At 36.9% G+C, this 15,932-nt stretch overlaps 1 protein-coding gene across 10 annotated transcripts in view; it reads left to right on the plus strand.

The window, feature by feature from the left end:
- The window catches only part of SPATA7 (spermatogenesis associated 7), a 46,528-nt gene that overhangs the window by 14,311 nt on the left and 16,285 nt on the right, over window positions 1-15,932 (plus strand). For 7 of the 10 annotated variants that reach the window (XM_068946739.1, XM_068946738.1, XM_068946741.1 and 4 more), the window contains 2 exons: window positions 266-313; window positions 10,264-10,397. In XM_068946739.1, the coding sequence (XP_068802840.1) occupies window positions 266-313; window positions 10,264-10,397 (182 nt within the window). The remainder of the gene's footprint in view (window positions 1-265; window positions 314-10,263; window positions 10,398-15,932) is intronic. The other 3 variants (XM_068946740.1, XM_068946743.1, XM_068946745.1) reach the window with 1 other exon arrangement.

Raw genomic sequence — 15,932 nt, forward strand, 5'->3', positions numbered from 1 at the left:
ATTCTTCCTTCAAATATTTCTTGTTATATTTTTCGCTAATGTCTGTCTCTATTTCTAAAATTTTCTGACTACATTAATATCAGTCTAATACTTTAAATGCACAGAATGGAGCTAGCATATTTTAAAATACAGAAAAACGTCTGTGTTCTAATTGCATTAATCTGTGTTCAGTGTTGTTTTACTGTCATTTTGTTCTAACCATCACAAATGCTTATAAATAAATCTATATTGAATCACTCACGTTTATTCTTTTTCATACTTTCAGCAGCTGTAGACTGTTCAGTGCCCAGAAGTAGGCTGACCAGCGTCAAACGTAAGTATCTGTGATACGTTAATTCTGAAAAAGCTTAAAACTTAAAAAGCTTAAAACAAAAGAGCAAGGGAAATAGAAGAGGAACAACAGAACGTGATTCTTAGTCAAGCATATGTGTATCTGCTTGTTTCTTCAGCTTTTTTACATCCTGCCGCACCTATCTGTAAGAATCTACAGTGAACATAATGCTAGTGAGAAGCAGCTAGCCAGTCAGTAATTAATTGTGTTTAGGATTACAATTAACTTTGCTTAGGCTCCTTTTCATTCACTTAGTTATTGGAGCAGAAGAGGAGAATTTCAGCACTTACTGTGTCCTTTCTCACGATATTACAATTAGTTATAAGTGCTGAGATTCTGGAAAAAAAGTAACGCACCTTTTCTGCAGAGTCATCTGAAAAAATATTCCTTTCCATGCTTCAGCTCTGCCAAGAGTTCCTTTGAAACATGGAAGTATGGGGTTGGTGTTAAAAGGGAATTTACACCTAAATGTTTGCATTAAAAAAAAAAAAAAACCTCTCGTAGTTTTTCTTTCTTCCTCTTTCCTAGATTCTCCAATTAACAATTATTCTTCCATACGTTTCAGGACTTGAGTTTTTCTCAACATGAGAAAATGCCCATTTGTCTTTACAGATAAAATGCTCCTGAGCTGGGAGCTTGTGTGTTTCACACTAAAATGAGTTTCCTGGAATAATAGGTTCATTTTGGGAGGCAGCAACAGTACCTTAATCGTAGCAGATAATTGTCATGACACTAGCAGGTGTGCTCTGTAGTTAGGAAATTTCCATTTCGGATAACAAGCCTTAGTTCAATATGTTTCTCTTCCAGTTGGTCTTACTCAGACCCGTGTCTGACTACGGAACTCTGTTCTGGTCACAGACAGAACATTAATCTCCTCCTATACAAGGTGCTGATGGAAACATTTCACCTTTGTTACTGCTTTTGTTTTTGCCCATCTGTTTGATAAAATTGGTACACTAAATCCTTGCTAAATTGCTCTTTCACCTATTTTCATATTGGAATGGAAAAAGCTGATGCTGTGTTTTATTTTATTAGAACATGTATATAACCAACACAGCCCTGGAAAAAGACGTTTCCAGTTTACAAAGGAAAACAGCTTAAAGCTAGGAAAAAACCCAAAGCCTTTGATTAGAAAAAAAATCCCTCAATATTTCAAAAGCCTAAGATTTGGGAGTGACAGTAGTTAATTAATTGAATTTTATCATACTCCCAAAATAGGGCCTGATTATAAAGTGAAGCTGAGCATCATAGCTCAAGGATTGGGATCCTAGTTAGTAGTGCAAGATTAATTTTGAACAGATGTTAGAGTTATTTCTCAGTCCCCCAAAGTTGAATACTCGATGCGATTAGAGCTTTTTATCTGTAGTTATAGCTCAGCGCTAACATATGGTGTGTTTGCTTGATATTTCTCATTGAGAGAAATTAGGCAGTTATAAGTTGACAATGAATTTGCCATTTTTAAAAATCTGTTTAATAAAAGCAATAAAGAATGTTGTATTTTTCCCTAAAAGTGGGTTCTCAAGGTAGAATCATGTCTCTGCCCCCAGTTTTCAGGTTTTGTTTTCTGAAGTTCTTCATGCTCTCTAGTGAGAGAGAGAGGGAAAGAATGTTCTCTGGGAGAGGGAAAGAATATCTCAGCGTTTGATTTCCCTGGCGTTTAGGACTCTCAGCACTTGCCAGACACAAGGTTAAAAGTTACGGCTTGCTTGCTGGTTCTGTTAGCATTTCAGAAGAGGAATCTTCTATCAGATAGAGGTTCCTATCTAGTGATTTCTCTTCAACAACTCAGTCAGTATGCACTGTCATTTGTCCTAATGTTTCAGAAGCTCCACTTCTGTCTTTATTCCCTAGAATCATAGAAATGTTGGTTAAAAGGGACCTTTACAGGTCACTTACTCCTCCTTGAGCTTCCTGTTCAAGGTAGGACATTTGCCAACACTAGATCGGGTCAGCCAAGGCCTGAAAAACTCCAGGGATGCAGATTCTGCAACCAGAGTAACCTGTTCCAGAGCCACAGTGTCTGCCTGGCAAATAGATTTTTCCTGATGTCTAATCTGAACACTGCCAGGATTAGGAGTAAATTCACCTGAAAGTATGTATCCTGGTAATTCAGTTTTAAAAGGCAAATTTTTGACTATGGAGCATGAGGTTTTTAGATACCAGAGCTGAAATTGTGGGTCCGAGAAGGTCAATAGCAAAACTGCCTGAACGGCAGTAGGCCCAGGATTTTCCTGTATGCATTTTTACCATTTACTTTAGATTATTCTTTCTTAATAAAAATAATTTGAAGATTAATAATTGTCCATACTCAACATATGCATATATATATATTTTTTTTTCCTCATCTGCTTTCTTGGTATGTTTGTTTTCTGACTAAGGTCACTTTATAGTGCTAATCACCTGTAAAGTATCTGCGTAAATCTTACAAATTGCAGGTGTTTAGAAAGAAATTGAAAATTATTTGAACTGATTTCTTACCTGAAACCAGAATGATAGGGTTCCTATAGTTCTATGCATCTATAGTTCTTTAAAAAGAACTATAGATTTCAGTAATGTGATAACATTGCTGACAAATATTAACATTCAGATGTAAAGCGCAATGCCGGGTATCATTTGCAGTGTCTTTGATCAACTGGATAATAAGTTTTCTTCCTCTGTCTCTTATAAAAGAGATTATATGGAGATGACAACCAATAGCTCAGGTAGTGAGAGTATTCAAAATGTACTGAAAAGAAAGTAGGAAAAAAATTTTTAGAGTATTTTCAAACCAATTGCTTTCTCTTTTCTTGCTAGGGTTGGGGTTTATAATTTATCCAGGCACAGATGCAACATCAGCTTGACTGAATGTCAGAGGAATGTCCACAGTGTGACTGAGATCTAGTCAGTGCTTCATAAGGAGGTTACAGCTTTATTCTCCCAGTAACTCTGTGCCTGTCATTGCCTCAAGTGAACCATATTAATACCTTTTTTTTTTTTTTATTCCTTGTCTTATTGCTTATTGCATTCCAGTTAGGGTTTCCTTCTCCCCTCTGTATTGCAAAAAACAGATTTGGGAAGGCTGGGTAAATTTTCAGTTTGAAATGCTAAGATTTATCAACAGCATAAAGAGTTGCAAACCAGCAGCATTCCTGCAGATAGTGCTAAAAAACATCACCTAAGAATGTGCTTCATGTACTGCTAAAATAGCAGGTGAGTATTTCCCTTTGGGGTTGTTGCCATGAATCAGTCATTAGTGTTTAAGAATTAAACATGATACTGTAGTTGGCTTTCTCCCTGGACAACTGAATGCGATCTGTCCTTAAAAGTGGGTTTAGTTTCCACTGTTCTTTTCCCGGTATCTTAGCTGGCAGCAAAGTAGACAAGCTGCCATGCCACTGGGCTAGCAGTGAACATGTTCTTGTGTATTAGATCAGCCCTATTGACTTAAAATAGTTGTTAAAATGTGAAACTTCTTGAAATGTGAAACTTCTATGTTCAGAATTAGTCCAAGCATGTTGATTGATACCAGTGGCCATTAGAAGTCTGTAGTTGTGGAGTTTGTGCCAGAAAACTTGACAAAAGCCATGCCAAGTAAGACAGCTGCTCCTACACATGTCTGGTTTCTAACAGTACTAACTTTTCAACCCATATGTTTAGAGGTTTTTCCACAGAGCATATTGACAGTACAGCTTGAACCCAGTGATCAGAGTGTTTGGGAATGCAGGTCTCTTTGATACGATACCAAAAAAAAAAAAAAAAAAAAGTATGCTGAGAAGGTACCCACTAGAAATCTATTTTAGCACTGATGAAACTTGAATGGGGGACAGGGGGAAAGCATTCAGAGTGACCAGTAATTTTGGTTTATTAGTTCTTGGAGGGATACGGATTAGGTTCAAGATGCAATATGAAGAAATGATTATTCTTATATCATTCTGTATTTTAATTTGAATTTTTCAGGTGAGCACATGCATATTTTGCATTATCCCTGTCCATACTTTATGCCATGAAAAGGATGGATCTATGAAAAGCAGGCTTCAGTATTTTGCAGTTGTTGCTGTTTTACAGGAATCCTTCACAAAATCTCCCTGCTTTTGATCTTTAACTTTCCTCTCGAGTGTTGTCTGTACACATGCATTTTTGAAAGCAAAAGCTATAAGCAGCTAAAATAAGTCCTTTGAAAGGAAACACTCAGGTAATTCTAACACTTATGTTTTCAGAACTCAGATATGTCTTTGGAAAGATAGTCCAACCTATTTCTCAAGTCTGAATTTCTGGAGAGCAGGAAAACCCAATGTGTAAAGATTTTTATCAATCTGTAGTTTTAACTATAGTAATTTAAATTTCTTTTAACAAAGGTTATTTACTGTAAAGTTTCTTCTACAGAAAAGTTTTCTTTTTTTATGAGGTGATTAATTTTAAGAAATATGTTCAGTACATCAAGAAATACATTTTTCGTAGAATTTGTGGTTGCAAAAGGACATGAGATCATCTAATCGGGCAGCGTGCGTTAAGCAGACCAAAGTTTCACCCATTTGTGCTAATATTGAAGCCAGTGACCAAGCTGAATATAGTAAAGCAGAAAAACAAAAAAGACTTGTAATCTTGATCGGTAAACATCAAGCAATAAAGGAAACATCATTTCCCTTTGTAGTTTGTTCCAGTAGTTAATCACCTTTATTACTGAAAATGTGTCCCTGATTTTTAATTGAATTTACCCAGCTTTAACATCTGCCCGCTATTTCGGGGTTTTTTTTCATTGTTGTTGTACCTTTTTCCGCTTTTACTGAGGCTCACAAAATACCATTAGCATACCACAGAACTGGAATAAAAATGCATTTTCCACTTAGTCACAGCATTAGCTTGGTAAACTATGTCTAAATTGTCCTTGGGGGATGCCCCAGTGAGCCCCTTGGCCAAAACCTGTTGTCCTACTCCACCTAGAAGCCAGTCAGACCTCTCTCTAGAATACATTGATTAAGGTTTACCTGAGTTGGCTTGGAAGCTTTCTTTAGTGTGGGTGCAACATTTCACCATTTCGGTGCGGTAGGCTGTGCGCAGGCTTCTGTATTCTTCATGCTGCCGGCAGAAGCATCTACGAGATGGTATGCAAGATCCCCTTGTGGATCAGAGGTGGATAAATTTGGGATAATCCTGTGCTTCTAGCCCCTTCTGAAATTCCTCTAAAGGATTCACGTCTCACTGTTAGGCTTCGTTTCCAAGCTTTAGCAGCGGCCAGATTCTGCTACTAGTAGCTTTGCCAAGTAGTATCATATTTCTTAAGTGGACCCACTGATATAAACACTGCTTTTCTGAGTAACGTTCTGCTTGATACAAACAAGGCTGGAGGAATCTCTAGCCCTTAATAAATCCTCTGTCACCTTTCCTTATGGTGAGTGCTCCCTTATTTCACAAACAGTGCCGCTGATAACAGATGTCAGGAAGGACTGCAGAGTCGTGTCTTAGAATCACAAAAATTGTAATTTCTGTGTTAATACACCTAAATTTAGACTTCAGAGAAACCAGAACTTTGCACCCAAAGGTAAAACTGTATTTGACTTTGAGAATTCACCTCACGTGTTTAAGTAATGATGCACTGGAGATTTGTGCTAACTGAGATAGGAAGCTGGATAGGAAAAATCCTTATGAAAGGAAACACTTGCTTATGAAAGTAATGTTAACATCTGATATGCTGAACATTTTAATCTGTGATAATTTCAAGGCCACCAGAAATGAGGCTGATGTTTGCACTGTTTATCTAGGAGAATTCATAAAGGAAAACAATATCCAGAACTGCGTTACTGTAAGAACAGTTGAAGTAAAAACACCACAGAGAAATGGTCAGTTTTGGACAATTCTTTTGAGATATGCTGTTCTGTAAGCTAAATGTGTATTTTGAAATTAATATTTTGTTGTGTGGCATAGCTTATTTACATCAAAAATACAACAACTTGAAGGTTAACTCTGCCAACTGTGCCATGATATGATAAATGATAAATTTAGCAATTTGAAATTCAGAGCAAAGGACGACCACCTACGTTTCAAATCATGTTGTCTTTATATGCGTAGAGTGCACTCCAAACTGCTTAGGAGTGCAATTTGTATGACATTTTTTTGCTGCTTCTAGGTTTTATGGCATTAGTTTTATAATTCTAAGTGTGTGTCAGGAAACATTGCTGCAGCCTAGGCTTAAGGCGAAAAGAATCAAGCCTGTAGAAGGAGTACTCTAGCAGAGAAATATATTATAAAGAGATGATCCCTGCTTTGTAAGTGTACTGTAAACTTTGTGAAAAGGGTATTTGCTTAGGCAAAAATGTTGGTTTTTTATTAGATTGGTCAGCACTTCATAGGTAGCTTCCCAAACTTATAGCTTTTCCTATGCTTCCCCTCCTTGCCAACAGAATTAACAGAACAGATTCCTTGAGTGGGTGGAATAAGTTATGGAGTTCAGTTTCATAGGCTCTGAATTCATCTGAGATACAAAATCAGTACTTTGTTTATAATCTGATGTATTTTCTCTTTACTGTAAATCCTCGTGGTGGTTTTCAGCACAGCAGTTAATGAGAAACGTTAAGTCTCTATTAAGGCTTAACTAAGGGACTCATGTAATTTGGATCTATAAAATGTATACTATATACCTAAGTATTTCCTTTTTAGAAGAGATGAAGAAAAGTTTTTCTTTTTCCTTTCATTTGTAACAAAATATATACATAGTCTTGATTTTTTTTTCCCCATATTTGACTTTACAAATTTGATAGGTTTCTTGAGCCAATGTACAGTTAAAGCTGTTTGCAGTGAAATTATTAAGTACCTTGTAATGAATTCAGTTTATATTTACTTTATGCTTGTCCACAACAGTCCTGTCAAATTCGTAGTTTATTTAACCTCACTGAAAATCAAAGACACTACATCTGTGATTGATTTGAAGCAGATGATGTCTAGGATGATGAGGAACCTTATCCAGTTAACAGATGCGGTATTAAAAAGGAGAAAATACACGTTTGTCCCTGAATGGCAATCTCATTCTTTGTGTTTATTATATTCACAGTTGTAGCACATGTGATTTTGTACGGTAGTGTTAAGCATCTGCAGCTCCTTTCAGTCATAATTACACTTGTACCTCAAAGGCACAAGTGCCTCAGAGGTTCAGGCCATTTGTACAATACCGTTTCTGTCTAGCGAAAGCTAACCTGAGAGACTGGATTCTCCAGTTTTTGCTTGGGGAACAGGCATGTGCAGTAAGGGTAGGTTGGCAATATGCTTTTTTTTTTTTCGTGTGTGTGTGTGCTTCTGCCCCTGTCTGTGTTGCTTGCTGACTGCCTCAGGGCTATCCTAACTTACACTGAGTTGTCTGTTTAGCTTTATGTTGGCTTTGTTGCATAAGAATTTCTTGATTCCGGATTTGCTGTTTTTACAGTTCCTAGCTCTTGCAGCAGATCTAGCCTGAAAATTCTGGGAGGTGCTTTGCATATGCCTGCTCTGCCTTGTGGTACCCGTGTGAGACTCTATAGCCTTGGGACAGACCCTGGATTAGCTGAGCTGGGCTCAATGTATGTTTGGTGTGGGGCAAAGGTTTTACGTTTCCCATGTAGGTGATTGTAGTCCCAGTCAGTCTGACAACCAAAAATAGCATCCTGGCATGCTTACTGTTCTTTCTTTCTGTATGCATAGACGCAAGGCATGGTTTGGCTGAGAATAATAATAGCAAATAATGTTGGAGAGCCACAGAAGTTAGCTTTTATAGCTTTGAACCCCAGTAGTAAAGACAGTGCCTGTCCAGGTGTGTTAAATCTCAGTCTCAATCCTCTGTCACTTGAGAGGTAAAAAATCCCACTGTAAAGTATAAGCTAAAAAGCAACCAGCAGAATAAGGAAAGCAAAATAACTTAGTTTTGAATTAATATTCTCACCTCTTCACAGTTGTCCAGAAACTCATCTTAAGCCATGTTATATAGGGAGACCGTGCAGTAATGTGTTTCAGCTTGTGTTGTCTTAGATGAATCCACTTTCCGCCTGAGCACTTGAGCGTAGGAAAATTTCTGTTTCAGGCATCTACTTGCAGTTACAAAATGAGGCACCTATAGTTCTTTATGACTTGTATTTTTGCATTGTGGAGCTCTGCAATTCATTCATTATATTTTCCTAGGTATTAATTCAACACTCGTTTCAAACTTCGCTCTTTTACCCAAATAGTAGGAAAGACTTGTGTTTTTACAGCCTTTTTACAGACATACAAACCCTCTGTTGGCTGAGTCTGAGTAATTATTTATCTCAAACATATGAAATTTCTGACCATTAGCGGATTTCTGAGTGTGCTGTAACTTCAAGACAAATGCAATTAGAAATAATAGTAATTTAGAATAGCCACATAATAATTTAGTGTAGCAAGGCAAACACTGAGTTTTAACCAATGTAATGGTACAATATATTTGTTTCCTTCAAACCATATTTTTTTATTCAAATTTGTAGTATTTAACTTAACTTTAGCTAAAGGCTTTTCAGTAATAAAAGCAATTTTATATAGTAAGTACTCTAATGGAATGTGCTGAAGAAATCAGCAACTGTAATGCAATTACTTTGTATTTTACATGTCAATTGTAAGGATTGAACGAAAGAGAAAGAGGGATTTTCCTGAGGAATGAGAACAAGGATTTTACATCTGAAATAATCGTTTCTAGTTTTGAAAGGACTAAAATGTTTAATAAAATGAATACACACACTTAAATAATTCAGAGATTAAAATATATGTAGAATTAATGTACGCAGATAAATGTATTTTGGAGGTTGCTATAAAATTCACTTGAGCTGTAGTCCTCAGATCGCTGTGGTTCTCAGCTAGAGTGTACCACAGCAATCCACAAAGGTATTTACATTTCCATGTATTAAGTGTAGTAATACTTGTGAAGATTAGGGTCCACCAGAGTACAGTCTAAATACATTATGCGTCCGAAGAAGGAGTCGGTGAAGGCTTTCTGTCTGTGTTTCTGTATCAACCAACCTCATATGTCTATCTGAAACAAAATTACACGGTAGTGTATGAACTTGGGTCTGAGAAATCTAGTCAAGAGTAAAACAGGTTTCTTTGTGCATACTGACTTCAAAAATGCGCTTACTTATGGAGGAGTTACTTATATTCCCATTTGGAAATGAAATTATTGATGTTTCTGAGCAGCCTCCATTGGATTATTCAGCTTTGCGGATTTCATCATCTGTGGCACCCGTGTGCTCACAACATGCAAAAACTTTACATGATGTTATGCAAGATATCAGATGTAGGTAACTGATAGCAAACTTAGAAAATTTACCTTTTGGGCTCTTCTCTGAGGTACCTGATGGCACAGATACCTAACTCATCTGTGTTACAGGGGTAGTGCGAACAAGATCTTGGACTGCAGACCAGTGTAAACTGATAAGCTTTTTCCCTCCTGATCTGGCAGTGGCCCTTTCGCAGTGTCTGCCTTCATTGTTTATGTTCTTGGCAGGAACATGCTGTTTTGCAGTGTATTTCTGTACTTGGGAAACCGCTGTCTATTCTTCTATGGTGTGAGCATGAATTTTGTACACGGCCAATTTACTCACATTACACATGTTTTTAACTGTACTCTCACCCAACTATTCAGCAAAAGGAGTTCTGTCTCTGTAAGTCTGAGTGCAGACTTGTGAATTTTCAAGCAGCTTACTCTGTTAACAGTACTGGTCCTGGAATTTCTGTGTAGTTTTGTAATAGTTGTGAAATATTGTCTAGCTTCAGCTACCAGCATACTCTAATAATTTTACCTCTATTTTAAAAAAAAAAAAAAAAAAGTAATTTTTCATAGTTGCTGAATGTTTGAAGTGGAACGTATCACAATGGTCTGACTTTGCTGAGTGGAAACCCCTATGACATTTTAAAATCATTTACAACAAAGAGAAAAGTTTCTATTTGGATCTGATAAACTTTATTTGTCCTTTCCTAAGTTGCTGACCAGCAAAGAAGAGAGAAAATGAAAAAGAAGCTAGCCAGGTGTGAAAAAGAAATGAGTGAGGGTAAAAATGCCTCACGATCCAGCTCAAGAGAGAGTGGAAGGCTGCTGTCATCGTCTTTGGGAAAGGTAGACATCTAAATCTTGTTTAAAATAGTAGATATTATAGAGTAATATCTTCTTGCTTGGTCATTCCTTAGGGAAACTGTTATGGACTTCCAGGGGACTCCAGGGAGTTTTGACATATTTTTCAGGGATTTTGGAAAGATTAAGAAAAAGGATTATCATGAACTGGTACTTCATTTACATGTTAGTGAAGCAGATGATTTCAATATTGAGATGCTGCTGTGTATTTAAGTACCTCCCCCACAACAGGACATAACACAAATCACCTTCTTTCAGAAGGCAAGCAGAATTTTTTCTTTATTTCTGTATTCAAGAAGATAAACATTGGCCTTAGGTTTCCTCCTGAGCTCTGTGCTTCCCGTTTTTTCTAGTGTAGCTTGTGTCTCACCACTGATATCTTGTTGCTCAGGTGGAAATAATTTTCATGCGTGCATACAGCTCATATACTAATTGTTCTGTGAGTGGATCACCGGGAGCTCCCCGCTCAAGTCTAGGACATGCAGCAGCAATGACGATCCCCATAGCTGCCTCTCCAACCTAGGAACTCTTATTAGTAGCTTCCCATTATGAGAGCCGACCAGTACTGTGGCAGTGGCTCTACAGGGAGGGCTAGCATCTTTCAAACAGCAGAAAATCGACAGGGAGCGCCATGAAGTCTTCCTGGTGTGTGCCCAACGCTAAATGCACATCTCAGCCTTCTGACAGGGATGGCAGGTATCTGGATAAATAGTGCCTGTGCTAAATCCAAACTCTTGTCACCCTCTCTTTCACCTCAGATCAGATCCCCGCGTCCTCTCTCTCATTGCAGAGCACCCTACCAGGAGAACTCTAATCCTTAACTTTCCTAGCAGAAGAATGGAGATCCTTTTATATTTTCCTGTATCATCAAAATCCTGATTTGAAAATAAACTTAATTCATTACAGTAAACTACCCCTTCAGATTGCAGTTCTTGAAAGTGAAGATAAATCATCATAATGAGTGAAAACTTTGCTGTCTATATTCATAGGTTCACTTACTTTAGCCAGCACTTCATCCAAGATGTATGGCATATGTTTCCAAGTAATACATAAATAGTATAATTCATTCATGCTATTTATCTTACTCATTAGTGTAAAGGAGGAATTGCAACTTAAGGAAGACTGCTATTTTAACTCTGTTGATTTTTAACACTAAATACTTCATATCTTACTTAAATATCTGAAGAGCTAGAGTACACTTTCAAATAATGCAGAAAACTCAATAGTTTCTTTTTGTGTGGCTGTTTTCTGTAGCAGGCAATTTGAGTATGACCTTATTGGAGTGCAGAAAGAATATTACTTTTAAATTTGGTGCATGACTCTTAGTTATGGATGAAAGCACAGGCCTACATAAGAAAAGGGAGAAAATGTCATATTTAAAATGAAGAGTTTATTTTTTAGTATCACCATTTTTCTCCTTCCCCATTATTTTCTGAATATTGACAGGTGCTGATTTTTTTTTGAGGGGTTGGGAAGCAGAAGGCTGCCCCTTAAATTATTTTATGGCAAAACCAAGTAGTATACTTAAAAGATGTCTCTAATTACTATATAAATTCTGAGGTTTTAGAATGAAAAGATGTAAGTGTGGCCTGTGATATAACAATTTAACAAATTGTCACTCTTTTCCTTTATTTTAATCACTTCCAAAACAAGGTCCTTCTAAAATAATATCTGTCCTAGTTTTGCTAATCAACGTTTGTCCCGACAGTGTCGGTTCTGTTGTGCCAACAGAAATTGCATCTCGCCTTATTTTTGCTAGCCACAGGGTGTAATTCAACAAACTGTGCGTTTAAGTGTGCATGTCAAGGTATCAACAGACAAGGGTACTTTAGAAAGTGATCTTGGAAGACTTGCCGATTTAATGCTGGACAACACATCAAAAAGTAATGTATTCTTTGGGATTAAATACTTCATTTGCTTCTGTGTTGGTATTTTTTTAATTTTACATCTGCAAATAGTAATCTTCACCAAAATACTATTTGGCACTATGTTAGTCAAATTATTAACAGTTATATTGCTGGCTTTGCAAATTTTTTTCAATGGCGTGTAAACAAAAGCATTAATGTATGAAAATCTCTTTAAGTGGGCCTTCTGGTAGAAGAGTTAGTAGTGGAAGTGACTACACTGCTGTGTTTCCGTGCCAGAAATGAAACCATACTTAACCTTTACTACATCTGCCAAAATACGTTTTGATTTCTTATACTTGTTGACACACCGACGGAGAATTCTACTTCGTTGATCAGATATCTTCTAATGCATCGTTAAAGTGATTTAATCATTCTAAATTTATTTTTTTAGCCATCCGAATATATCAGTGGGTGAGTTATAAAAGCAAATTCTAAAGATGCCTATTAAAGGCTATGATAATAGAGCAAATTTTTGCCACAGAAAGTAATCCAATCGCATTATTGATATCACTGTTGCCATTAGGGAAAAAAGCTAACTGTACACCCTTTGTTTGTGGAACTGCTGCAGAAATGGTACTGTTGACTTAGGAGGTTCATGGGATGGGATGAGACTTAATCTTGGAACACTCCAGATTTCCAGGGTGGTGCACATTGTGGAATGAGCTTTTTATAACATTATAGGAGGAATGTAAGAATAAAACACAAGTAGAATTTTCCTGACTCTGCCACCATTACATTAAAACACAGGAATGCAAAAGCTAAAGGCATGACTTTCATAATGCGTAATTTCTTGCCTGATAAAGTGTGGCTCTTGTAAAAAGTATACCAAGCTAAGAGTAACCTATATGTATAATAACCCTTGTAACTCTGGCAAGGTCAATGCCTGAGTGGATTATAGGCTATATATGTGGTAACGAGCTTTGATTCATGCACCTGACTTTCCATTTTCAAAAAGCTTAATTTATTAGCATTCAGTTTTTATGCATTCTGATAAGTCTGATATATTTATTTTCTTACTCTTTATTTTTTACATAATTTCACATAATTTTTTTTACATAATTTATGATTACGTAATGCTGCAGTAGAGCACAGAAACTGTTTTCAGTTGAGGCTGTGCTTTGTGCATAATGAAAAAAGACTAAAAATATTTTCTCTAAAATATGTAATAATGTATGTTTTACATCTCTTACAACCTCTGTGATCTAGTCAGGGTGTTACATGACACATTGAGCTAACTAAGAGACTGATTACCTGGAATACTTTTTGTATGCGACTGGCCTGCTCTTTGACTGTTTTGCAAAAAGGTTTAAATGCACAAAACCAGTAAATTCTTTACCTGTAATATCTAGTTATGAAAGGAAGTTACTGTAATGTGAGAGTCTACTATCGTATGTAATGAACTTGTTTCTGCTGTCCTTACCTAGATTTCATGACAGACTTTCATTCTAATCTCTCAATTTTAAAAAGGCTATTTAGATCAGTGAGATAACAAGGTGTTTCACCTAGAGCTGTGGGTTAAAATGCGATAGGTGTTTATGGTGCACCATGAATTTCCCTAGCTTCAGCAGGACACGTCGGTGTGGTACGTTAGCCAGCAGGCTGATTTGCAAATGGCACAATGGAGCAGTCTGTGGATGGGATCCCTAGCAACTAAATTACTCCAAGGACACGGTAGTTCATTTCTCACAGTCAAGCAGAAGGTCAGGGAAAGCATAAAGATGCATTGGGAACAGCTTTACTTCTCTGCTACTCTCCTTCTCTTTTCCATGTAAAGTAACAATGATGGCACCATGTGTGAAAGTTGATCAAAACAGCATGATAAACTACAAATACTGATGCTGAAAGGGCTGCTCACATTGTGTCTGTGTGTGTTTGTGCATATATATTTTTAAAAACAATATTTAGTGCCTTATTTAGACTGAAAAGCTTGAGGATGATTAAACATGTCTGTGGGTGTCCAGAGGTTTGTTTATGCACCAGATGAAGTGCATATACTACTACTTTAATGAATAACTTGAAGTGGTTTTCTCACAACATAAAAGGCAGAGTCTGGGAAATACTACCTAATCCATGCATAGAATGCCACTAGCATGCAGTCTTCCCAAGGGGGAAATACTGCTGCCGGGAATGGAGAGCTGTAGTCACATACAATCCGTAGATTTGCAATTTTTATTTTTCTGTACAAAGATTATTTGGGTTTTTTTAAACGTTCATCTCGATGATTCTGTGTGTCCAATTGCATGAAACGCAATATGACTTGCCTCCGAAGCAAAAAAAAACTGAATTGAGCTGGCCATGAGTGAAGTCTCTGATTTGAACAAAACTGTGTACTTCACATCGTGTGTTCAGGTAATCCTATTAATAGGCATTTCTGACCGCTCATGGGTTTAAAAAAAAAAAAAAAATCCATGCCAGAAGTCCGCTGAAGGGAGGCTCCTCCTCTGAAGAGTAAATTCTCTCTTTTAACCATTTTAAGTGTAGTTGGCATCACTTTTGGAGTGCAGAGAACTGCTTGATGTTTCAGCCTGTTTTCGGAGATTTTGTGATTTCTTAAGTTAAGATATAGTGACAAGAAGGTCATCCTGATTTCCCACTTGTTTCTGTGATAGGAACCAGAAATAATTCAACAAAAGCTATAAAAACGTACGCCTAATTGCAAGCCACTTATGAGAGGAGAATAACCTGACCAAGTTTGCCATTTTCAACTATTTTCACAACTTTTCCTGAAAGGTCCTAATGTCTAATGTGAGTTTTGCGGAGCTGTAGAACGTGGTTACAGAATGAAAGCTGTGACAATCTGCTTGTGCTTGTGAAGTATAGATGAGGAAAAATCAATAACTTTTTTTCAATCTCCCTTGTTAACTTTGTATCCATGTGCATAGATGGCTGTGTGAATTGCCTACTCAAATGCTGTGTGTTTAAACATTTATTATACTGTTATGACATTAAAATTCTGAAAATGTATTATGCTCAAATTAGTTTTGTCAGAATGAGATATGTAAACGACTGAAAAAAGCAGAAGTGCCTTGTAAGCATCAAAGAAAAAAACTATGTATTCATCAGGATCATTCAGTACAGATTTCCTTTCTAGCTTCATAATGACAATCGCCTATTCATACTAGTTGTCTGGATTAATACATTTCCATAGACATATTCAATAACGTCCCTTCTTAATAACATCAGGCCGTCAGACTACTTGATGAAAGTAGGAATGCATCAGATTATACAGCTGAATACCACAAAAAAGAAAGAATGTAATAGAATATAGTTTTGAATGAGCAAAATGGTTATTACTGATGGCAGTATGCGAACTGATTATATGCATACAGCTCTTGCTTGTTCACAAGTTTGTGTACATTTTCTCTCTTGCCTTTTTCACGTCTTAAAATGCAGGGTGTTATGAGAGCAGCAACTGTAAAGAATGCTGATAGTCTCAAGCCAAAAGAATCAGAAGCTCATGTGTTGCAAAACTGCAGCTTCTGTCTTTTAACGGCATAGCTCTCAAAGTGTCTGTATGATTTCATTTTATGACAGCAGCTGTACTAGTCTACTTGAAGACCGGTTTGTATGAAAAAAATTAATTTTGAGTACTGAATTCATTTTGGTGTACTTG

This window comes from Struthio camelus, chromosome 5, assembly GCF_040807025.1.
Source record: "Struthio camelus isolate bStrCam1 chromosome 5, bStrCam1.hap1, whole genome shotgun sequence".
Lineage (NCBI taxonomy): Eukaryota > Metazoa > Chordata > Aves > Struthioniformes > Struthionidae > Struthio > Struthio camelus.